The 24,521-nt window shown below is 44.1% G+C and overlaps 1 protein-coding gene and 1 pseudogene across 1 annotated transcript; one reads left to right on the forward strand and one right to left on the reverse strand.

Moving 5' to 3' along the window:
- Positions 1 to 1,933: 1,933 nt before the first annotated feature.
- LOC149328123 (uncharacterized) lies at positions 1,934 to 24,224 on the forward strand. Its single transcript, XM_089561457.1, has 3 exons — positions 1,934 to 2,424; positions 22,024 to 22,381; positions 24,210 to 24,224. Exons 1-3 carry the CDS (start codon positions 1,934 to 1,936, stop codon positions 24,222 to 24,224), a joined length of 864 nt encoding a protein of 287 aa, XP_089417583.1.
- On the reverse strand, positions 14,939 to 15,509 carry LOC149328124 (uncharacterized; annotated as a pseudogene).
- Positions 24,225 to 24,521: the final 297 nt, after the last annotated feature.

The raw sequence follows: 24,521 nt of genomic DNA on the forward strand, positions 1-24,521 counted from the left end.
TTTTTTTTTCTGATTTTGCCGGAGTGAGTTCCTGACACGTGGCAGGTCTTCATGCCTCACAAAATGCCTGTAAAACTGATTTAGTGTTGCTGTGATTCTGCGATTCTGATAAGTGATGACAAGTTGTACTTTTATTGCTGCGTATTTTCTTGCTGCGTTCACTCTCCCCGCATTAGTGGCATAGTCAGTGGAGGATGCACCACGCATGTAAGATGTGCGGGTTGTAATCTCAGTACTAGCACTAGATACCCACCAGTGATGCAATGAGCAAGTTTTCCCCCTAGCTTGTGCTGGGTGCAGTGCTTGGAAATGGGCCTTTAACCCCAACCTGTGTCGAAGAAAGTGCCTCGAGCCATGGTCCTCTATAGCTAAAGCTGCCCTTTCACCATCTCACCTATTGTCGTTATCAGCTTTCATTCTCATTACAATTTTTCATCCCACATTCGAGGCGTGGGCCTTACACGAGTAAATATGTTACGCTCTAACTGCACTTGACACACGGTAGTGTGCTGTTTCAGATGTGCTTCTACTGGTTTGGTTAATGCCTCTCTTGGAGCTGCTGCAGGGGAATCACCGTGTTGGGCATGTTGGCCACACTTGTGGGCGGCTGTAATCTTGGCTGCAAGCAAGCCTCCTGACCATTTTTTACCAGTTGTCAAGCTCTGAAAATTTTTTTCTACGTGCTGTAGAAAGGGTGTAAGAGGTCTTAAAAAAACAGGAGGAATCCTGTCCCAATGTGTTTTGTCTCTAACCATAACTCACACTCGTTAGTTTTTAAGCCTACGTAGGCAGACTTGTACAGTCCTTCCCATGAAGCCAGTTACTGTGCTAGCGAACAGGTCTATAAAGTGGCTGTTGGTTTGCTTGCAACAGATATCTGATATTTTTAGGTGACTATGATTCTTTCATGAGCATAAATATAGTTCCCGTCTGCGTGCAGAATTGAAAGTTTGGAATGTTTGCTTTGGAACTTGATTGTTTTTAAGACTGTCCTACTCAATTTACCGGACCTAGCACAACGCTTGTATGAGATGGTATGCTATTTTCACCGTCTCATCCACATAACACCATGTGAGTTGTTGCACATGCAATCCTGTGTCTTATGAATGTAAGCTTTCTTTCACTTGCAGGCTTGACCACCAGAGGCCGCAAATACGGTGTATTTTATTGGCAAAACTCATCAGGTTAGAATCTTCACTTTTTCTCCATAATGCGTTCCTGAAGGTTGTCTTTCAAAGAACAGTGTGAAGAATACAGAAGCTTGAGTTCATAGAACTGTACTGAATTGAGATATTTGCCTTTGATTTTCTGGAAAGTTGTTTTACGTAATATATGAACTGTTGACCAAACTGCCACCCCTGTGGGTTCTGTGGATTGATGCAAGGACTTGTGCAGGGGTCCAAAGCCTCATCAGGTTTTTAGCCTTTAGCTTTTGCTTCCTCTTGTACCCTGTCTGAGGAGCAAATAAAGAAAACAAAAGTGGTAGTGTGATAAACTTAGCTAATTGCCATTTGTTGGGTATTAGGCCCACTTGGGTGGGCTTAGGACAGCGTCTATCATGATGGCAGTAATGCAAGTGCTTAGAATGGCTTTCAAATGCTACCCTGTTTTGTTGGCAAGGATGACATTTTTTGCAGCTGAAATGTTTTCAGCTGCTTGCAGAATTCATTCTAGGGATATTTTTCTTCAGACCTGAATTCTTCTTAAGGCCGACCTATTCAATAAAACTTTTCATCAACATCCACAGCTGTTGACAATTATGTCCTGCACATTGATCTTCATTTCCCTAGCTCCAGGTGAGCTGTGGAATGTTTGTTCCTGCTTTTGATTGAAAGTATTCTTCCTTTACCACACAGGTTCAGTCGTCACACAGGGCGACCATGCGCCTCCTGTGCAAGATTCAACTGGTCAAAGGCGCCCAGTGAGCCACTGCATGGAATCTACTCCTTCTGGCAGTGGTAACCACCCGGGTAAACCTGCAGTAAAGAAGGTACACGAATGCACCCACTGCAACAAGGGATTCAAAAAAAGATCTCAGCTGGTGGTGCATCTCCGAGTCCATACTGGGGACCGCCCATACCATTGTGATGACTGTGGAAAGAACTTTGCAATTAGGTCCAATCTGAAGGCACACCAGCGCACTCACACCGGGGAACGTCCTTACGATTGTGACCATTGTGGTAGCAGCTTTGCACACCAGAGCACCTTAATGCAACACCAGCGCACTCACACAGGCGAGCGTCCTTTCCGTTGTGACCACTGTGGCAGCAGCTTTACATCGAAGAGCAACCTGGTAGTGCACATCCGTAGCCACACGGGTGAAAAGCCGTTTCAGTGCCAGCTGTGCCCCATGGCCTTTGTACAACGTTCAGTTCTTGCGAGGCATGTGAGATCCCATAAGGGCGAAAAGCCGTTCCAATGCGATTTGTGCCATAAAACATTCACTCAGGGAAAAAATTTAAAACTCCACAAAAACACGATTCACAAAGAATAGCAGCGGTTTCTAATGCCCTTAGTCGATATGTTTTCCTATCTACCTTTTTATGTGCGATCTAATGAGATTCTAGCAGAATGCTCTATGATGGGTGGGGGTAGCTAACCTTCGTCTTTCTTTACATTTGTATGTTTTGTTCACGTTTAAAGTTTTTTCAGGAAAATACATTTGTTGTTCCCTTAGGCTACACACACACTCGCGATAAGTATTTCCTGAACACAGAGTAATCCTGCTATGCATGTAAACTCGCATGAATGGAAATGAAATCTCGGTCATACGTGGATGGCATCACTTCAGTAGGAGGGAGATTTTAAAAACATTGTTCCCAATATTACAAAGAGATGTATCATACCAGAGATGTAATAGCATAGACGTATGCCAGTTTACCGCAAATTGACTACGCAGCCGTAGTGGCATGGTTAATATCAGGCAAGGTCACTGCGCCTCCTTTAGAGCCGGCGTTCAGTAAACCAGTCTACATCTACGCTACTTCGTCTCCACTGCGCTAAATTTCTATTGCTAATGCCATTTATCTGCCTGCTTCAGTGAAAACATTCAAGGGGGTAAAACATGCACAACTATTCTTTTTATTCGTGCAGTTTGAGTGGGCGTATTTTTGTGATGGACATTATAAATTCAGTAATTTATTAATGAGTGAATTTATGAACCGATTGAACCGATTTCTGTTTGTGTGACAACACAAGAAAACCTGCTCTTCTGTTAATCTTAGTGTGTTTATTCTGGCAGTGCTAGTGGCTGGAATGAGTGGCGAACGGCAAGTGTCCGACCTCTTATTGATGTGTCTTGTGTTAGTGTGCAAGTTTTAGAACAGTTCTCTGTACTTCGGTATCAAAGCCAACAAAAAGAGTTTACGAACATCTACATCACCATTTCTCAGACCGCCATCTCTAATGGATATAAATGGCATAATATTTGTGGAGCATGATCTTCACACGATTTTTATCTGTTGTGGTTGTCAGAATATCAGGTGTTTGTGGCCATTTCATTTCGTGTTAGCTTCTTTGTTGTGTTGGTGTTACTTGAAGAAGCCTTATTTTTTTACATAAGGTGTTCTTGATAACAAGCTGCAGGAGTCATGGCTGCTGAAACAAATACTGCGATTAGTGCCTAAGACAAACATTGTTTTTTAGCTTTGTTGTGTGAAATTGCACATGACTATTACATTTGCGATTACAAAATGTTGAATACCTTCTGGCTGTTTGTAAAACTTACTTGAGATATTGTCCATTAATTTCAAAAGCAGTGCAGTTCTTTGGTTAGGCTTTTTCTTCGAATAGCTGATGTTTCCTTTTTTAGCATTTTGCTTCGAGCGTCCACAGACATCATTGTGCCTTGCATCCAGGAAAGAATTTTTTTTGCCACTTGCTTCAGCACTTGGTTCTGGTTCCCACAGCAAGTCTATCCTATCTAATAGCATTGCATTTCCTGTGGCACGACAATGGGCGGTAGTTTCATCGGTTGCTTTGGAGAAAACTTTAAACCTCCCTTTTCTCAGCCACTGTACATTTACATTCGGTTACATCCATCCATTCTGAAAAGAAACATTGAACAACCTTTTCGGTGAATTCAAATTAAATATCCTCCGCTTTTCATAGTTGCACGATGGGAAGTACTTTCCATGTCTTGCAATCGCATTCTTTGAAGCTCAAGCACAGTTAACCCATATACGCCTTGCGTCCTATGTGTAGTACACCGCTCTTTTTTGTGTATAAACTTATAGTTTATTCTGTAAAAGCTTGTGCCTGCTGAGGTAGATTCAAGGGGGTCTAAACTTTTTCTATGTGGGGATTGAATTGCGTTTGTTGCGATTGCGCGTTGTATGCATCAAGAAAGATTGCGCAGTCTTGTCTGGTGTCCAGGTTTGAAATTCAACCTCACTGACTACATTGTAATCCTGCAAGGAAGAAACATTTTTGCATTGTCATAAACGGAAACCACCGTGCGTGGTGAGAAATGGGATTTTTTGCGTTGGATGGTCAGAACTGTCATAACTGACGGCCAGTTTCCAATCAACTATACCTTGCGCATGAATGAAACTTTGCAGCATCATAATATATAGTTAATTTAGGTTGTCTAGATGGTCCTCATAATGTTTATTTGTATTTAAATGTGCCCACGCCAACCATGCAGACAAGATGTACGATGGCGCAAGCTGCATTGCGGGTGGCATCAACAATTGCATAAATTTCGTGTGTGCCTGTTGCAACAGTTCTTCAATCTGTTGCTTTACACATTCCTGTTTGTGTGTTGTCAGTCTGTGAGAATAAGAAGCTTTGAAGAAAGAAATCTATGCGCATGCAGAGCAAGCATGACTTCGTGCGACCCGTTGAACGTGACTTTTTCATCGTACGCGAGTGAAGACATGGTATGTTTGTGTGCACGTTCCTAATGTCACTGCGCAGTCACGAAAGATGCAGGCTTGTTGATACCTTTACTAGTAACCTGAAAGGCACAGCAGTTTATAACCACAATACCAGACAAATTTGCTCCATAGAAACCTGCTGGAGTTTTTCCTATAAACCTGCTATTTCATCACTTGCATCTGCGGGTAAGTAAACGCAACAGGCAGCAGGGTTGTAACGGTCGTTAACCTGTCTAAATTCATTTTGTGTGTGTATTCTGCCGTGAGCGTGTCACTCACACGGTCGCCAGTGAGCTTTCCACGCTTAATTTCTCTTGTAGCGGGCTTTAGCAAGGACAGCACGTTGGTGGAGATAGATGTATTTGTTCTTCTGTGTCCGTAATCACACAGAAAATACTATCGTTAGTTCTTTCGGTGTTATGTATGACAAGTGTTCACTGTGCACTGCGGTGACTTGTGCAAGCTGGCGGACCATATCCAAAAAGGCGGCAGTACCTGTAGCCAGCAGTTTTCATCGAATACCGGTACAAACAGGCACTAGTTACTGCAACTCAGCAGGCCTTTTTTTTTGTATATGGAGGCCGTGCCCCTCTGCATGTTGCCGTGCCATGCAAGTACGAAATCCTTTTTCTGCGTCTCATTAGGAACTATACAGGAATGAAAAGTGCATGCTACCGTAGCATTGCACTAAATGGTCCGCTTTAAAATACAGGACTGCCCGCAGTATTGAATAACACTGGTGTTGATTGTCGTTTTCTTTTTTTTGTACTTGGCCTGTTTTCTGTGTTCTCGTTTTGCAGGCATTGGTGGAGCATCAGTAGCCAGGGTAAGAACATTCCAGAGGAACTGCTGCCAACTTATTCCGACCCATAGGTTGGAGCTACTGTCCTGTAAAACAATGTATTGGGGGACATATCTTTCTTCAATGCAATAAGAAATTCCCCATTTCTGTCTGAGCTCTGTCGAGTGTCACGTTGCCTAGCAGATTATAGTGGTTAATTGTTTTATTTCTTTTGTACTGCGGAACGTGGTTTGTTTGCTATGTATTGCGGGACATGTCTTTGTACCACGCACTGAGATGTCTCCCCTAGATTAAATGGATCTCTTGGCATCCCCTCTGTATCAGGGCTGTGGCGAATGCCACCTTTCCTAGTAAGTTAAAGTGGTTCATTGTTATGTTTTTCTACTGCCCCTTCCTTCTTTGTAAGCTTTGAATCCTTGTCTGTCTTTTTTCTTCAAGGCTATTTTTTTTGTATTCTGCGCTGTATACCTTCAATTTCTTTGATGTGCTGTGCAGTTTTTTTATTCCTATGTTTGTTGGAGTCTGATGGTTAGTTAGCCATTGTGTGCCTCCTAAGAGTTCCTTGCGAGTTATCCGCTAGCTCTTCCAGCTTCTGCCGCCGCGGTGGCTCAGTGATTATGGTGCTCGGCTGCGTACCCGAAAGACGCGGGTTCGATCCCGGCCGCGGTGGTCGAATTTCTTTGGAGGAGAAATTCTAGAGGCCCGTGTACTGTGCGATGTCAGTGCACGTTAAAGAACCCCAGGTGGTCGAAATTTCCGGAGCCCTCCACTACGGCGTCTCTCATAGCCTTAGTCGCTTTGGGACGGTAAACCCCATAAACCAACCAACCATCTTCCAGGTTCTCAAAATGTCCTGCCTTCCTTATTTGTCATTATGCCCGTTCTAATTCTAACCATCTTTTAATTTATTTCATATCTGCTTTCTTGTTAGTTATTTGGCAAATATTTGTGCTTGGAAGTCTCAGATTAAAAGATTGTATAAAAGTAAGACGGTACTTGTCTTTGCAGTGCAGTTGGATATTTAGCTTGAAATCGCAGCTGAGCGAATATTATTCTGGTTGAGCAAATCTTATGGTTTGTCACGCACATTCTTACTTCCCAAATTGAAAATACTCTATCCGTCATCACAGTGGTGCAGTGGTTATGGCGCTCAGCTGCTGACCCAAAAAACACGGGCTCAGACCCGGCCGCGGCGGTCGCATTTCTAAGGCGGCGAAATGCTAGAGTCCTGTGCACTGTGCAATGTCATTGCATGTTGAACTCCAGGTGGTCAAAATTATCCAGAGCCCTCCTGTGCGGTGTCCCTCATAGCCTGAATCATTTTAGGGAAGTTAAACCTTTTAAAACCGAACCAAAATACTCTTCTGAATTTAGTTTTGTTGGTTGGTGGTTGTCCGTCCGTATTGCCATATTGTTATGTTTAATCATCGTACTTTCAAAGTAACAGTGGAGAACATCTTCCTGATGTTCTCTACTTCCTGCCCCTTTTGTTATTTGTAAGCTTTGTGTCCTGTTCTGTTTATTTGTTTCCATTGAAGGCTACTTTGTTTATTCTACGCTGTATTTCTTAAATTTCTGTGATATGTTGTGCAATTTTTTTAATCTGGTCTTTCTTTTAGTCTGATGGCTCATTTGCTATTGTGTGGTTTTCTAAGAGTTCCTTGCTTGTTATGCACTAGCTCCTCCAGATGCATGCAATGGCCTGCCTTTCTTAATTGTTGTAATGCGTCTTCTTCTAGCAATCACTTTATTTATTTATTTACGTGAAAAATGGGGTTCAATCCCGGCTGCGGCGGTCGCATTTCGATGGAGGCAAAATGCAAGAGGCCTGTGTACTGTGCAATGCCAGTGCATGTTAAAGAACTCCAGACGGCCAAAATTATCCAGAGCTCGCCACTGTGGTGCCCCTCATAACCTGAATCATGCTGGGACGTTAAGCCGCTTAAAACCAAACCAAAATACTCTATTCAATTTGGTTTGTCTGGTTGGTTGTCGCCTATCGCTGTTGCCATATTTTTATATTTAATCATACCTTCAAAAGTTACAATGCAGAACATCTCGTCCTGACCGACATACTGTGTTGTCATACCTCACGATACCGGCTATAAGCCACAGCGAGAGGCGTCATGTTTCGTCAGAAGTCAAATTTTTTCTGTGGAAAAGCACAGGGTCGCATTGTATGCTGCCAGTCTTCCAGTGACATGGTTCAAAACCTTAATGTTGGAAGCCCCAGTTATCCCCTGAAATCCCTGCAGCAGCATACGTGGCAAGAAAGCATGACCAGCTTCTGACCACTCACGATAAGTGAAACTGTGATAGCATTTAATATTTCTGCAAAGCCGGCAGCGACAATGTATCAGTATTCAAAGTTTATTTCACAGCTTCATATCTCCTCCATGGAAGGTAATTTGCCCATACTTTTCTGCCATGTGTGTGTGTGTGCGGGGGGGGGGGGCTGCAGTGATCCAAATTAAGTCACGAATGCATGTTCTTGCCATGACACTCTTTGGATTAGGTTTGTACTGTGATGTTTTCATTGCATGTTCCCAGCTGCATGGTCCACATTTTTAAGTTTAATGCAGAGAAGTGCCATCCTTGCCTTTTTTTGATGGAAAAATTACATATGTACGTGTCATGAATGATATATTGATTGCAACTCAACATGGTAATACTAACTGTCCACAATGTCAACTTAGGTAGCCTTGACCGTTTTGAAACCGAGATGTGTTGAGTAACTAGCTTCTTCAAGGTTTTTCTGAGCCTGTTGTAAAGCTATTTGCTGTGTCGATACAATCACTGGCTGCCATCGTCAACTGTTGAGCCTGAAAGTATTGTACTCGATGCAGTGCACACGGGGATGTGCTCTGCTGCTAACTTCATTATTGTTAGTCTTGTCAACGTTGTATGACTAATTACGGGTTGGAGGCTTATGCTATCGTTGTTTAGAGCTATGATGGCTTGCCAAGAGATACAATGCGTACATTTTCAACGCGATAGCGTTCATTGTCCGGTGTTTCAGAAAAGACAGGGTCATTGGCCATGAGCAAAAAATCCACAGAAAATCCCTATAGAAGCAACCTAGGCGGGCCATGTAGGTCTCTTGACTTTGTGACTTCATCACAATCTGCCAGCCATTGCAGTTGGCACTTTCATTTACGGTTGGTCGCGAGGTTGCTCGGGAAGACCAACCTGGGTGGCTGTGCCAGGAGTGGTATGACGACCCCCTGGGACCTATGAATGTAGTGTAGAGAATGACCAATTCCACATATATTGCCATTAATCCAGTAATGCTGTCGTGTCATGCCCTTAACGTGAAGCTTAATTTCCCTCTGCAAATTTTTTGCCCCAGCAATGTTAAACGTTGTCTTCCCACATTTACGGTTAGTCATGGGAGCACTGCTGAAAATGAGTGCAGGTAGTGGCACTACTCTCCATTAAAAGGTTTAACCTATTACGACTCATGATTTTGAGAACGATCAGGGACACAACAGCTATCTAAGGATGTCGTTATGATGCCAGTGATTGTGTACTCACCGAATCTAGGGTCTGTAACATTCAGTTTAGCTGCATTGTCCATTGATTTCATTCACTTACCAATTCCTTGAAAACAAAGATGTTGGGATAGAATAGCACTAGCTAAGTAAAAAAAAGGTGTGTTTCTAAACAGAGATATCTGGACATTAATTGGACATTAATTAAACATTCAGCAGAACACAGCCAGACAGTATGTGGTCAGGTAGAAGGGGAGCGGCATTTCATATAAGATCTTGTTTTTCTCTCAGCATTGCCTTGGCCACCTTATATCGCAGGTCAGTTACCTCCTTTAGGAACTGTCGTGAACGAACATTCCATGCATGCTGCGATGTAACAAATATCGCTTGGAACGTGGGAATTCCCTCGGTGCTCACATATGCAAGGACCAAAAGACAACATAGCAGTGCTGTGAATGCACGCACCTTATGAAAATGAGTACTAGAGGAGGAAGAATTGAGAAACGTGCTGCATAAAGAATTTAAGCAGGATAAAAAAAATTCTTCTCCTCCTACCTTATACCCTTAGTGAGGGATACAACCTCACGGGTAATGTTCCCGCAAGCTCGTGCGACGTACGTGCAATGAATTCCCGAGGCTGAAGAGAGAGCTGTCTCCCCCACACCTGCGACTGTCACGCCATCTGTTGTCGCTGGGGTCGATACAATGCAGGTGACCCCCCTCGTTAAGGTAAATAGGGAGGACGACATCGCGGGGAGTAAACCCAAGGGGACGAAGCGGACCAAGTCCCCACAGTTGAGAGAATACGTTCTATAGTTTACTTTTTGATCCCTGCATTTCCTTGTACGATTGACTACATAGTATCGAGTGTCAATCGGAATTTGTCGTGGAGATTGCATCTACAAAGATAGCCTTGCTTTGAAATGCATAGTGCCATATGTGCTGTTAAAATAGGCATCTGCTGCAATGTGGCTGATCTGCAATTTAGGGTGCGCTCTCCTGGCTCGGGGCATTTGCTCGAAGCAATGCATCTGAGTTTTACTTTAGCCAGGAACCCGCATCTAAAATCACATCAGCGTTCCCTAGTTGCATCACTCCACCAGTCTCCTATGTACGCGAGTCGCCTATCCGCTGCCATGGTTTCATGGCAAGATCAAATGTATTCCTGCATTTTAAAGGCTGCTTCTGTGACACTAAGGGGACACCGTGCCTCTCGGTCACACCAAGTATATTCTCTGGCTTCCCTGTGTACAAGTGGTTACTATTAAACACTGCCTCGTGTAATTAAGGCCTTCCCTAGTGATTATTCTGCTTTTCTGAGCGTCCTTTTGCAGACAAATCAAGCGTATTAGCTGAAGAAGGAGTGCTAATTGCTGCTTAAACAATCTGTATAAATAGCTGCTGCTAAACTATGCAGGTAATATTCTCAGGCTCATACCCTTTTCAACTGTGTGTCTGGTGCTCTGAATTTCTCTCTGCCAAGTTAGGGTCACGAGAAACCTTCTCGTTGATCTGTGACAAGAACACAGTGGGTCACCTTTTGGCAGCACCTCTACATGGTCTGAAGAGCATATTGGAGCTCAGGCTTACGCACTTTTTTCATTTCATTTATTGAATCCTCAAGGCCAAAGGCATTAAAGAGGGGAGTGGTTACAAAACATGAAGATACATAAACAGATGCAATGCATGATAGAGAACAAAGTATTATCATATTCCTGCTATACAATGTTCGCTAGTGCAGAACGAAAATGCTGGTTATCACTTATGTCGGCGATGTCTGCGGGAAGGCGGTTCCATTCGCGTGATCTACGAGGCAAGAAAGACTGAAATGCAGTTACAGTGTTACACGCTTCAATGCCAACTTTGTGACGATGATCAATGCGGTTTGACACGTATCTGGGGGACCAAATGAGGACATCATGTAGCATGCGATGATAGTATAGTTTATGAAAGAGGCTCAAACAACTTGTCTGCCGGCGGGATGCTAAAAGAGGCAAAGAAAGATTAGCTTTCATTCTTGTTACACTTGCGGTACGGTTAAAGTTGGACAGGATAAAACGAGCAGCGTTATTTTGAACTAGCTCAAGCAAAGTTATCAGTTTTTCATGATGGGGATCCCATATGGCGGCGGCGTATTCCAGATTAGGACGTATTAGTGTTTTATAAAGCAATGATTTCAAGGAAGACGGAGTTTTGGAAACGTTACGGCGCACGTAGCCCAACATGCGGTTCTTTGTTAGCAATGTACTCAATATGGCGCGTCCAGTTAAGGTCAGCAGAAATATGAACACCCAGGTATTTATATGAAGTAACCGCTTCTAACGGAACGTTATTTAGGTAGTACACAGGCGGAGCGTTGGCACTTCTTGATATTCACATAATGTTCCACTTATTAGTGTGAAGTTCCATAAGCCATTCATTACACCAAAGAGAAATGTTAGATCACGCTAAAGAAGGTTAGCATCGTCGGGCGATTTTATTTCGCGGAAAACCACATAGTCGTCAGCAAACAAAAGAATGTTAGATGATACAATGGAAGGGAGGTCGTTGATGTAAATAAAAAACAAAAGGGGTCCGAGCACGGAGCCTTGTGGCACGCCCGAGTAAACTTCGCCGTAAGGTGAGTTATAGTTATTAGCGGAAACGAACTGTGATCGGTTAAGAAAGCATTCAATCCATTTCAGAACGCTGTAGTCGATATTCAGTTGGGTTAGCTTTTAAAAAATTGCTGAGGCTCAGCTTGGCTAAGCCTGGGGAATGCGAAGCATATTAGTGGCTAGGCTTGGTAATACATGGCTTTCCTTGGTTGAATACTTGGTCATTTTAATACAACCACTAGAAGCCTTCGTCGTGGGGGAAGACAACGGCATGGCTACAGCGGAACGCCGACTAACCCCGAGACGCGCGTTGGGTGAGCGCCTGGATTGCCACGGAAGCCGCGTCTGCCTGCCCGGTGGAGCGAGCGTTTCACCTACACCGAGTGTGAACGCGCGTTTGAAATGCGCGGGAATGCGCGGGTGTGAGGCTAGGGGTCCCACGGTGACGGCGCGAGGTGGAGGCCGGCTCTCTCATCCGATGTCACGTGGTGTGACGTCACGGTTTCACGTGGCGTGACGGCTAGGGGTCCCACGGCGACGGCGCGAGGCGGAGGCCGGCTCTCTCATCCGATGTCACGTGGTGTGACGTCACGGTGTCACGTGGTGTGACGTCACGGTGTCAGGTGGGGGTCCCACGGCGACGGCGTGAGTGGTAGCTCTAGCAATATGCTTCGCATAATAATAAGCGGTGACATACCTTGTCAAATGCCTTAGAATAATCAAGGAAAATGCAGTCAGCTTCTGAAGCGCGATCTAAAATATCATGAAGTGTGATAGTGAAGCTGGCAAGTTGGGTTTCGCAAGAAAATGACTTCCGAAAGCCATGCTGTGCGGGTGTAAAAAAGGAATTAGACTCGAGAAAGTTCACAAGGTTAGTGAAAATGGCGTGTTCTAATAGTTTGCAACAAGTACTAGTGAGCGAGATGGGGCAATAATTTGTAGGGGAGGTTCGATTTCCTGATTTGAATAATGGAACCACCTTCCCGACTTTCCATTGTGTTGGCAGAATGGAATTATCGAGAGTCTGCTGAAAAATCTTTGTTAGTATTAAGGAGCTAGAGGCAATTGTATTTTTTTTTTTTATTTAGGATGAATGCAGTCAAAACCGGGCGATGCATGAAGTTTTAGGGCATCAAGAAGTTTAGCAACGCAAGATGTATCGATGAAAATTTGAGGCATAGAAGGGTAATTATACCGGAGTGGAACGGGATGTGTGGTGTTTGATGTGCGCGAGAAGTTCTGAATAAAGTTTTTGTTAAGTTCTGATGCGCATAAATGAGCCGGAATAGGGTCCCCTGACACGTCAGTTAAGTTAATAGATTCTTCGGTATGTGGGCTGATAACGCGCCAAATTTTTTTAATGTTGGTAGATAGCATGGATGGTTACTTGTTAGAAAGGAAGTTATCTCTTGCTTGCTTAAGTGCAGTTGTATAGGCATCAGCGGCAGTCTTGTATGCGCCTCAGTGTGTGTTACACGGTGATAGCCTAGCTATACCATATCGGCGCTTTTTTCTGTTAGATAGGCGTCTTATATGGGCGGTGTACCATGGGGCTTGAGGATTAGAAGTGATGGTGCGTCTTGGAATATATTTCTGAGTTAGTTCGTGAACTTTGGTCTTGAACATTTCCCACTTCGTTTGCACAGAGCGATCGCCAAAGTTTTTCAGGAATTTTTGAGAAAACGCTGATAATTCATTGTTAATGGCATCGAAGTCTGCTCTAATATAATCTAGTATGGTCTTTTTCTTTCTTCCAGGTTTAGGACAGGCAGCGTTAATGCTGAAAATAAGCAAAGAGTGATCGCTTATATTAGGTAAATAGGTGATGGCGGAAGCAAAGTCGGCTCGATTGGTTAGGATCAAATCGAAAGTGTTGGCAGTGTTGACAGAGATTCTGGTAGCATTAGTGACTAATTGGGTAAATGAAAAAACGGAGCATAAATCAAGAAAATCACTGGAATCGGATAAAAATTGAGAAAGGATGGGAGGCTAGGTATCTCAAGAAATATTGGGAAAGTTAAAATCTCGTAGTAAAATCAAGGAAGCCGATAGAAATCTGGTGTGTATTATGTTAAGTTCGTCGTGAAGCTCGTTAATGAAAGAGCGCAAAGAAGAAGGAGGGCGATAGCATACGCCGAATATGATTTTCTGATGGTGTAGAGTAACTGATGCCCATACTGTTTCCAACACGCTATTAGTGTAGATGCATGATGACGGTATGTCTTTCGAAATAGCAAGGAGTACGCCGCCTCCCCGCAGGATAGTTCGGTCGTTGCGATATATTGTGAAGCGGTGTGCGTTGTGAAAGATTTCGTTATCGTGGATTTGATGTGATAGCCAAGTTTCAGTAAATGCGATGATATGCGCAGTACAGGTGTCGATTGCCGATGAAAGAGGTGTTTTCTTATTTAAGGTACTTCTGGTGTTAGTGTACAGAATCGTAACATCTGATGGTGATGAATGACCACTGCCCCTCTCGCGCCCCTAGGACGCAACAAGTGGCGAAGCGTCTGATCCTTGGGGCACGTGTTCGGATGACAGCTCGATTTCATCAATTGTGTCGTTGGATGGATTGTACATGAAGCATTTGTCGCGTATGAGTAGCTTATTGTAGCGAAGGCGAAATTTGGGTGATCCCGGATAGCCGATTCCAAATTCGCTTAGTTTCCGTCTCGCAGTTCTAGTAGCGGGTGAAAAATCTTCGCTTATTGATAATTTGTGTTCCTTGAAATTAATACGATGAGATAGCATTAACTCTTACACTTTGTAGTTGGTAAATCTGGCAATGATGGGCCTGCATTTGTTAGCGGAAAAGATGCCTAAACGATGAACACGCTGAAATTGGTCGTTTGGTAACGAGTCAAGTACCTTCGTTAGTGCATTGGTCAGTGTGCTTTCTGTTTCTTGCCAAGTTTCTGATGAATCTGTCAGTCTATGAAAAATCAAATTATCTCGGCGTGATCTGTCCTCCATATCATCTAGGCGTTTTTGTAAGAAGCGATTTTGTGAAGTTAACATTCGATAGATTCTTGCATGCCTGCGAACTCATGGCTGAAGGTGTCAAGAACTTTCCCTTTCTCTTCCAGTTCATCTAAACGCTTCTGAACATTAGTTATTTTTGTTTCGATGCTTTTCTGCCCAGCCTTAATGAATTTAATATCTGCGGTCAGCTCAGTTTGTGCCTCCGAACTTTGTAATGAACGGGCGTGAATATCTTTGAGCAGTTGAAAAATTACTGTCATCCGTTCTGCAGGGTCTTTAGGGAGCGATTCAATTTCTGACAGGGATTCAGATCGCGTGGTGGGGCCGGGGATCGTTTCTATGTCGGCGGAGCACAAGAGTAGAAAAGCCATAGAAAAGCAATCACACACAGTTTCACACAGCACCCCTGGGCACTGGAACACCAGCAAGCAGATGTCGCTCTTTTTAGCGTACAAGGAAAATGTACACATTTGCATTGGAGCAAAGCGGAAATCAGGAGCCATGCTTCTTGCAACGTTCCCGTGCCCACTGAATCCGAGGACGGAGAGATGCAGCTTAAATTCCTTGCGGGCGATGATGCACTTGTCGATGGGGTTGAACGGCCGCAGGCGAGTGATTCCACCGTTTGCGCAGGGATGAAAGATATGTTGACGGGGCCACTGTCAGGCAGTGGCATAGGTAGCATCTGAGCTGAAGGGCATGAGGGAGATAGCGATTCCGCTATCAGCCAGGTGAAGAAGAGCGTCAGCGTAACCTGCATTGGAGCAAATCGGAAATCAGGAGCCATGCTTCTTGCAACGTTCCCGTGCCCACTGAATCCGAGGTCGGAGAGGCCGCAGCTTAAATTCCTTGCGGGCGATGATGCACTTGTCGATGGGGTTGAACGGCCGAAGGCGAGTGACTCAACCGGGTGCGCAGGGATGAAAGATATGTTGACGGGCCACTGTCAGGCAGTAGCGTAGGTAGCATCTGAGCTGAATGTCATGAGGGAGACAGCGATTCCGGTATCAGCCAGGTGAAGAAGAGCGCCAGCGTAACCTGCATTGGAGCAAAGCTGAAATCAGGAGCCATGCTTCTTGCAACGTTCCCTTGCCCACTGAATCCGAGGTCGGAGAGGCCGCAGCTTAAATTCCTTGCGGGCGATGATGCACTTGTCGATGGGGTTGAACGGCCGCAGGCGAGTGATTCCACCGTTTGCGCAGGGATGAAAGATATGTTGACGGGGCCACTGTCAGGCAGTGGCGTAGGTAGCATCTGAGCTGAAGGGCATGAGGGAGATAGCGATTCCGCTATCAGCCAGGTGAAGAAGAGCGTCAGCGTAACCTGCATTGGAGCAAATCGGAAATCAGGAGCCATGCTTCTTGCAACGTTGCCGTGCCCACTGAATCCGAGGTCGGAGAGGCCGCAGCTTAAATTCCTTGCGGGCGATGATGCACTTGTCGATGGGGTTGAACGGCCGAAGGCGAGTGACTCAACCGGGTGCGCAGGGATGAAAGATATGTTGACGGGCCACTGTCAGGCAGTAGCGTAGGTAGCATCTGAGCTGAAGGGCATGAGGGAGACAGCGATTCCGGTATCAGCCAGGTGAGGAAGAGCGTCAGCGTAACCTGCATTGGAGCAAATCGGAAATCAGGAGCCATGCTTCTTGCAACGTTCCCGTGCCCACTGAATCCGAGGTCGGAGAGGCCGCAGCTTAAATTCCTTGCGGGCGATGATGCACTTGTCGATGGGGTTGAACGGCCGAAGTCGAGTGACTCCACCGGGTGCGCAGGGATGAAAGATATGTTGCGGGGCCACTGTCAGGCAGTAGCGTAGGTAGCATCTGAGCTGAATGTCATGAGGGAGACAGCGATTCCGCTATCAGCCAGGTGAAGAAGAGCGCCAGCGTAACCTGCATTGGAGCAAAGCTGAAATCAGGAGCCATGCTTCTTGCAACGTTCCCTTGCCCACTGAATCCGAGGTCGGAGAGGCCGCAGCTTAAATTCCTTGCGGGCGATGATGCACTTGTCGATGGGGTTGAACGGCCGCAGGCGAGTGATTCCACCGTTTGCGCAGGGATGAAAGATATGTTGACGGGGCCACTGTCAGGCAGTGGCGTAGGTAGCATCTGAGCTGAAGGGCATGAGGGAGACAGCGATTCCGGTATCAGGCAATTGAAGAAGAGCGTCAGCGTAACCTGCATCGGAGCAAAGCGGAAATCAGGAGCCATGCTTCTTGGAACGTTCCCGTGCCCACTGAATCCGAACACGGAGAGGCCGCAGCATAAATTCCTTGCGGGCGATGATGCACTTGTCGATGGGGTTAAACGGCCGATGGCGAGTGATTCCACCGGGTGCGCAGGGATGAAAGATATGTTGACGGGGCCACTGTCAGGCAGTGGCGTAGGTAGCATCTGAGCTTAAGGGCATGAGTCAGATAGCGATTCCGGTATCAGCCAGGTGAAGAAGAGCGTCAACGTAACCTACATCGGAGCAAAGCTTAAATCAGGAGCCATGCTTCTTGCAACGTTCCCGTGCCCACTCTGGCGTAGGTAGCATCTAAGCTGAAGGGCATGAGGGAGACAGCGATTCCGGTATCAGGCAACTGAAGAAGAGCGTCAGCGTAACCTGCATCGGAGCAAAGCGGAAATCAGGAGCCATGCTTCTTGGAACGTTCCCGTGCCCACTGAATCCGAACACGGAGGGGCCGCAGCTTAAATTCCTTGCGGGCGATGATGCACTTGTCGATGGGGTTAAACGGCCGATGACGAGTGATTCCACCGGGTGCGCAGGGATGAAAGATATATTGACGGGGCCACTGTCAGGCAATGGCGTAGGTAGCATCTGAGCTGAAGGGCATGAGTCAGATAGGGATTCCGGTATCGGCCAGGTGAATTTTTATTGTGGCATTTATATTGTGTTCGTTGCTTTCGCTTTTGGCTGTGTTGGGGTGCATGGACTGAGTTTTTTCCAGCCAAGATTATCTGGCGAAGGTTATCAAAATAACGCATTGCTAAAGATACCAGAACTAACATTGCATTTTAGCTGGTAGAAAACATGAGTCTCAAATATTTGTACCCGCATTTAACAGCGCATTGCCAGTTGCACTTCTTTTTCCTATTCATATTCTTTCACAATTTGTGCTTAGAGAAAAAGACTACAGAAAGAGTTGTCAGATCTGGTTTTTGTGCATTCTTGCTACCACGTTGTGCATTGCCATTTACAGAAGAGTACATATGCTCCAATGCCTGTGGCATCTATGTTCATTTTAAATTGACACTCCTTTGCTCTCTGTTATTTTGCAGGCGAGTATTGATAAGCCAATGCGTGCAAGGTCCAAAGGAAACCTTGAATACTACGCCTGCCACCCTTTCATCACTTCTTTGCATCATGTTCATAACCTGGAAAATTGCATGTGCCGTGACCACAGTGCATTGCGTCTATTCACAAAGTGGGTTGGAAATAGCTTTGATGTAATTGCTTCAGTTACAGGTATCTTAATAATCAGGTGATTGGGCATCACCCTAAAGAAAAGTTTTGTTTAGTGAACTCGTTTTGTAAGCGATGTAATTCTTTCCACAGAATTGACAGCGGGCTTGCTGAAAGGTGAAAGATGGAGGGAATAACAGGTAGCTGCATAGCGGCCTCTAACAGTTGTTACTGATGTTTTGGATGTACCAGGTTCTTTTTGTGCGTTTTTACTCGACAGTGGTTGAGCATAAACCATTGGTGTGCAGTAGTTGAACAGTTTGAGCTCTCAGTGAGATTCCCATTTCGGTCGTGGTATTGACAGAACACCTGACCTCGTATTGCAGTCGAACGCAGCCTATAATTTATGTTCTCTTCCGGTGTGCACTCAGTAGTAGAAGTACTAGATTAATGATACTTGGTCACTCGAAATCAAGCACCAAGAAAGGAATGCCTATCATGCAAGGCTCATTGCTCTTGCAGCTATCTTAGAGTAGCCAGGCACTCCAAGAAAAAGGGGTTGATAGGGAAGGGGAGGATAATGAACCGTCGTCCTGCATTCCACAAGACAGAAAATGAAATTGACATATGATTCAGGTCAGATATAACTTTCACGTGATTTCGTCTATTTTCGGAAGAAAGTTTGTGCTGGTGTCTATAGGACGTTGGACGTCAATTTGTCAGTTAACCTTGTGAGTTCGAGAACTGTAAAAAAAAATAAGCAGCAGTGCTCCTGTTAAAAAAAGATGTATCGGTTAAAAACTATTATGCTCAATTAACAGTACAGACAGCAAAAAATGATGCCTTTATTTTTTGTGCAAATTGGAGTGACTCTGACCCCGTCTTATTATTCAGAGGTCAAAGCAAGATCTCTGGAACTCAAGTGATGGTCACTGCGAAAAACGATGTGCGAGATCACACGAACAAGAACAAGATGTATTTGCGCTAGACATTTCAATTTCAATTTCAGTTGATTTTAGAATTTCTTTTACAGGAAATACAAACACTTTTTGAACCCATAGCCAGCGGCTAGTTGGGGTCCAAGTACACAAAATACGAAAAAGCAAATTCAAAAACGGCGGACATATACAGAAAATCGTAAGCGTAGTACAAGATTAAAAGCAAAGCAGTCTAAATAGCACTGGTAGATAACATTCGGCGCGGCAAAAGAAAGAAAATAGCTTTGAAAACATGACATTCAAAAAGAACTTTCGGACATCAAGTGTTAGCAAAAACTATCGTGTTACATAAAAAGTACATAATAACAGAAAACTGTGACGAAAAAAAGAATTTCAGGTTAAATCAATTATTTCAATAAATTGTTTTTTAAACATACCAGCAAAATTGTGTGCGTTTTTAAGAGAGATTGGTATCCCGTTCCAAATTTTTACCCCAGCAGACTCCACTAAACGCTCACCATATATATTGCGGATGGGAGGGAGGTTGAAATTGCCAAAAGAGATGTTTCTAGTGGACCGAAGCGGGAGATCAAGTATTGATGCATGAAAAGGGTGGTTGTGTCTTGCTATGTTGTGAATACATAGAGATTTTTAATCGATACAATGAATCAAATGGAAGGATCATTGACTTGCGAAATAACGGTTTGCTGTGCTCATAACGATTAGACTTGTTTATTATTCTTAATGCACGTTTTTGAAGACGGATAATAGGATTTAAATACGTATGGTAAGTTCCACCCCATACTTCGACACAGTATGATAGATGGCTTTCGATGAAGGCAAAATAAAGCATTCGTAATGTAGAGATGTCAAATAATTCCTTAGCCTGATGAAGAGCATGACATCCAGATGCCAACTTCCCGCAGACTGCCTCAATTTGGTCTTGCCAGAGTAAGTGGCTTTCAAATGTGACACCTAGATATTTAAACGAAAACGTGTGTTCTGTTAGAGCATTATTTACAAGGATTCTGACATCAGTTGGGTCGATTACTTTTCTTCTTGAATAGAATATCAGGAATTTAGTTTTTTTCGTGTTTATTGTCAGCTTATTAGCTGAGAACCATTGCTCTTTTTTATGGACTTCTTGATTCGCTTTTTCTTCTAGCTCTTTCATTGTATCTGCCGTTATTATTAAACACGTATCATCAGCATACACCAGAAGTTTTGAACAGCCGATAAATGAAGGTAAGTCATTAACGTATAAGGAAAACAAAAATGGACCAAGTACGGATCCTTGCGGAACTCCAGTGTAAAGCTTGTGCGATGAGGATGTAAAGGAATTCATCACCACAACTTGTTGACGGTCAGTGATATAACTAGTGAGTAGGTCGGAAATATTATGACGAAAGCCATAGTGTTTTGGTTTTGTTATCGGGATAGATTGATCCACTGTGTCGAATACCTTTTTTAAATCCAAAAATATTACTCCAACTAACATGTCATTGTGCAAAGCCGTGTTAATTTTCTGGGTAAGTGAGAGAACTGCTGTAGAAGTTGAATGGTGTGACCTGAAACCGTGTTGTTGCGTACTGAGGATACCGTATTTTTCTAAAAACTTGTTGAATATGTTTGCGAGAATTTTTTCAAAGATGTTATTAATTGTGCTAAGAAGAGATATTGGCCTCTAGCAATTTGCGTCGTGCCGGTCACCGTCCTTATATACTGGTACTACCTTCGCTGTTTTCAATACAGACGGATACTTGCAAGCATTAACAGAATGGTTAAAAAGCGAGCACAAGACGGGACCAAGGATGTCAACATTTTCTATCACAGCCCTATTGCTTATGCCGTCGAAACCTGTCGCTTTATTCGTCGGCATCGTTAAAACAACAGACTGTATTTCTTCTAGTTCAATTTGGAACAAACAAAACTATTTGGAATCTTAGACTCAATGTCTATTACATTTAGGTCCTGTAGGTTTTGCGCTAGGTTGTATTGAGTGGTTGCTCTGTTAAGTGTGTGTAGTGATTCTTTAATTTATATCATATTCTTTCGTGTTTTTCACTTAAAGCAGAAACATCATGGGTGAATATTGCTTGCGTTGAAATAATTTGCCTTTTGATGAATGTGTGATTGACACATCAGTCTTCATATTGATTATTGTGCTGTATAGCCGCAGATAGTTTCAAATGCTTGCTTACGTCATTCATTGTGACTCCACCACATTGCTTTCTTTCTTTGTCCGCTAGTCGGGGTTTTATGAACAATGGAGCTCTGCAGAACCCCTGCTGTTAGTATTGTATAACTAATTCTACATGGTATCGTATTGGCCGCTGTTCACTGGTTGATGGGCCTTTAGCTTTCGCTTCCTCTTATACCCTGTTTAAGGAAACAAAAATGGCAGTATGCTGCGTGCTAAACATTGGTAACTTCCATTTGTTTTGTTATTAGGCCCACTTGGGAGGGTTTAAGACTGTGTTTGTCATGATGCCAGTAATGCAAAGGCTTTGGATTTATTTCAAAGGCTACCCTATTTTGTTGGCAATGATAACATTTCTTGCCGCTGAAATGTTTTCAACTGCATGCTCAATTAAAACTAGGAATATATTTAGGTCAGTATTCTCCTTAAGGCTGATCTACTGAATAAAAGTTTTCATAAACATCCGCAGCTTTTGACGAGTATGTCCTGAACATTGATCTTTATTTCCCTAGCTCCAGGTGAGCTCTGCAATGTTGGTTCCTGCATTTGACTGAAAGTATTCTGCCTTTATAACACAGGTTCAGTCATCACACAGAGTGCCCATTGCGCATTTCCTGTGGAAGATTCAGCCAGTCAAAGCCGCATAGTGAGCCGCGGCATGGAATCTGTGCCTTCTGGCAGTGGTAACCACAGGGGTAGACCTGAAGAAAAAAAGCTGTACGAATGCACCCACTGCAGCAAGAAATTCAAAAACAGATCCCGTCTGGTGGTGCATCTCATTCTCCATACCGGCGACCGCCCATACCACTGCGATAACTGTGGTAGCAGCTTTGCACTAAAGGCCCACCTGGTGTCACACCAGCGCACTTACACTGGCGAACGTCCTTACCGTTGTGACCACTGCGGTAGGAGCTTTGCACACCAGAGCACCTTAGTGCAACACCAGCGCACTCACACAGGCGAGCGTCCTTACCGTTGCGACTGTTGTGATAGCAGCTTTACACAGAGCAGTCACCTGGTGGCACACATCCGTACCCACACGGGTGAAAAGCCGTATCAGTGCCAGCTGTGCCCCATGGCATTTGCAGTACGTTTAAGTCTTGAGAGTCATGTATAGGTTGATTGCACCGTATGAAGCCGGTGTTCAGTAAACCAGTCTGCATCTACGCTACCAAATCTCCGCTACGCTAAATCTCTATTGCTGGTGCCATTTGTCTGCCTACCTCAGTGAAGAGATTTGGGGAGGTAGAACATGCACACCTATTCTTTTTATTCATGCAGTCTGAATGGGTGTATTTGTAACGTTCATTGTAAATTCACTCATTAATATCATTGAACCTATTTTTGTTTGTATGACAACACAGGAAAACCTGCTCTTTTGTTAATCTTTGCGTGTTTATTCCAGCATTGCAAATGGCAGGAATGAGTGGGGAAATTCAGGTGTCTGACCTCATATTGATGTGTCTTGTGTTAGTCTGCAGGCCTGATAATAGTTTCTGTTCTTTGGTATGAAAGCGAACAAAAGAGTTCACGAAAATCCACATCACCATTTCACAGAGTGCTATCTCTGCTGGATATAAATGGCGTAATACTTGTGGAGCATTATGTCCGCACCATTTTTAATCTCTTTTGGTTGAGAGAATATTAGCTGTTTGTGACCATTTCATTATGTGCTAGCTTCTGTGTTGTGTTATGTGTTGCTTGAAAATGCCTTATTCTTTTACATAAGGTGTTCATGATAACAAGCTGCAAATGTCGTGGCTGTTGAAACAAGAAGTGCTGCGATTGGCGCCTCAGAAAAACATTGCTGCTTTGTAGTCTATTGTAAAGTCGGCAATTTAGGCTAGTTGTGTGAATTGAACATGAGTATTTTATGAAAGTTGCCATTACCAAATGTTGAATACATATTTCCTGTTAGTAAAACTTAATTGACGTACTGTGCATTAAATTCAAAAGCAGTGCATTTCATTGGTTAGCCTTCCTCTTCAAATAGCTGATATTTCCTTGTTTTTTTAGTGTTGCTTCGAGTATCCATAGACATGATTGTGCCTTGCATCCAGAAAAGAATTTTTATCGTCACTTGCTTCAGCACTTTATGGGGGTCCCCACAGCAAGGCTATCCTGTCTTATGGCATTGCATTTCCTGTGGCATGACAATGGGTGGTAGTTTCATTGGTTGCTTTGGAGAAGACTTTAAACCTCTTTTTCTCAGCCACTATGCATTTACATGCCACTACATACATCCATTCTGATAAGAAACATTGAGCAACCTTTTCGGGGAATTCAAATTAAATAGCCCCTACTTTTTTTCGTTGCACGTTGTGAAGTCCTTTCCATGTCTTGCACTAGCATTCTTTGAAGCTCGAGCAAAGTTAACTCATATACGCCTTGCGTCCTATATGTATAACACCGCTTTCTTTCTTTCGCAGAAACTCAATTTATTCTGTGAAAGCTTGCGGCTGCTAAAGTAGGTTCAAGAGGGTCTAAACTTTTCCTATGCAAGGATCGCGTTGCGATTGAACAAAGAGGTCGACTAAGTGCAGTGCTGGATCCTGAGTGATGCCTGGGAGTGTGCTGTTAGTGACTCTCTTCAGTCAACGACTACCGACCTGCGCTTTGAAGAAGCACCTTTACACTTGGTGGAGGTGCCTCTATCTCCGTTCCGGTCCTCAACCTGGAAATTCGGAGCGGAACTTTACTCGCTCCACCCACAATGCCAGACGCTCCAACTCAGCCATCGCCGCCCATCAGACCGACCGTCTGTTCCGGGGTGCAACACCAGCGCGACCCTTCTCCATTCAGTGGTACAGACGACCACGACGTCGATGACTGGCTAGCCTCATACGAGCGCGTCACCACTTACAATCGGTGGGAAGATTCTGTTAAGTTGAGCAACATACTCTTCTACCTCACAGACGTTGCCAACCTAGGGTTTCGTAACCGTGCCCAACAAGCAATGGGCCTCCCCTTGTGCGCCCAAAAAGGATGGAATGTTCCAGCCCCAGTACAGCATTTATCAAACGTTTCCGGAATCAAGTGGCAAGACATAGAAATAAAAGCAAATAGGCAGTGCTCCCATTAAAGGTCTAGAAACGTTTTTCAGAGTTTTAAGCTGCAACAAAGACGAATTATACATTTAGGTCCCAGAAATGTAACTGGGTATAGCGTTTTCGGGACCAATGGCTTTCAACAAGAAATAAAAATCGACTCCTCACTCTCTTTTCTCT

The sequence above is a fragment of the Amblyomma mixtum genome, chromosome 9 (assembly GCF_055824585.1).
Source record: "Amblyomma mixtum isolate Tamu chromosome 9, ASM5582458v1, whole genome shotgun sequence".
In the NCBI taxonomy this organism is placed as follows: Eukaryota; Metazoa; Arthropoda; class Arachnida; order Ixodida; family Ixodidae; genus Amblyomma; species Amblyomma mixtum.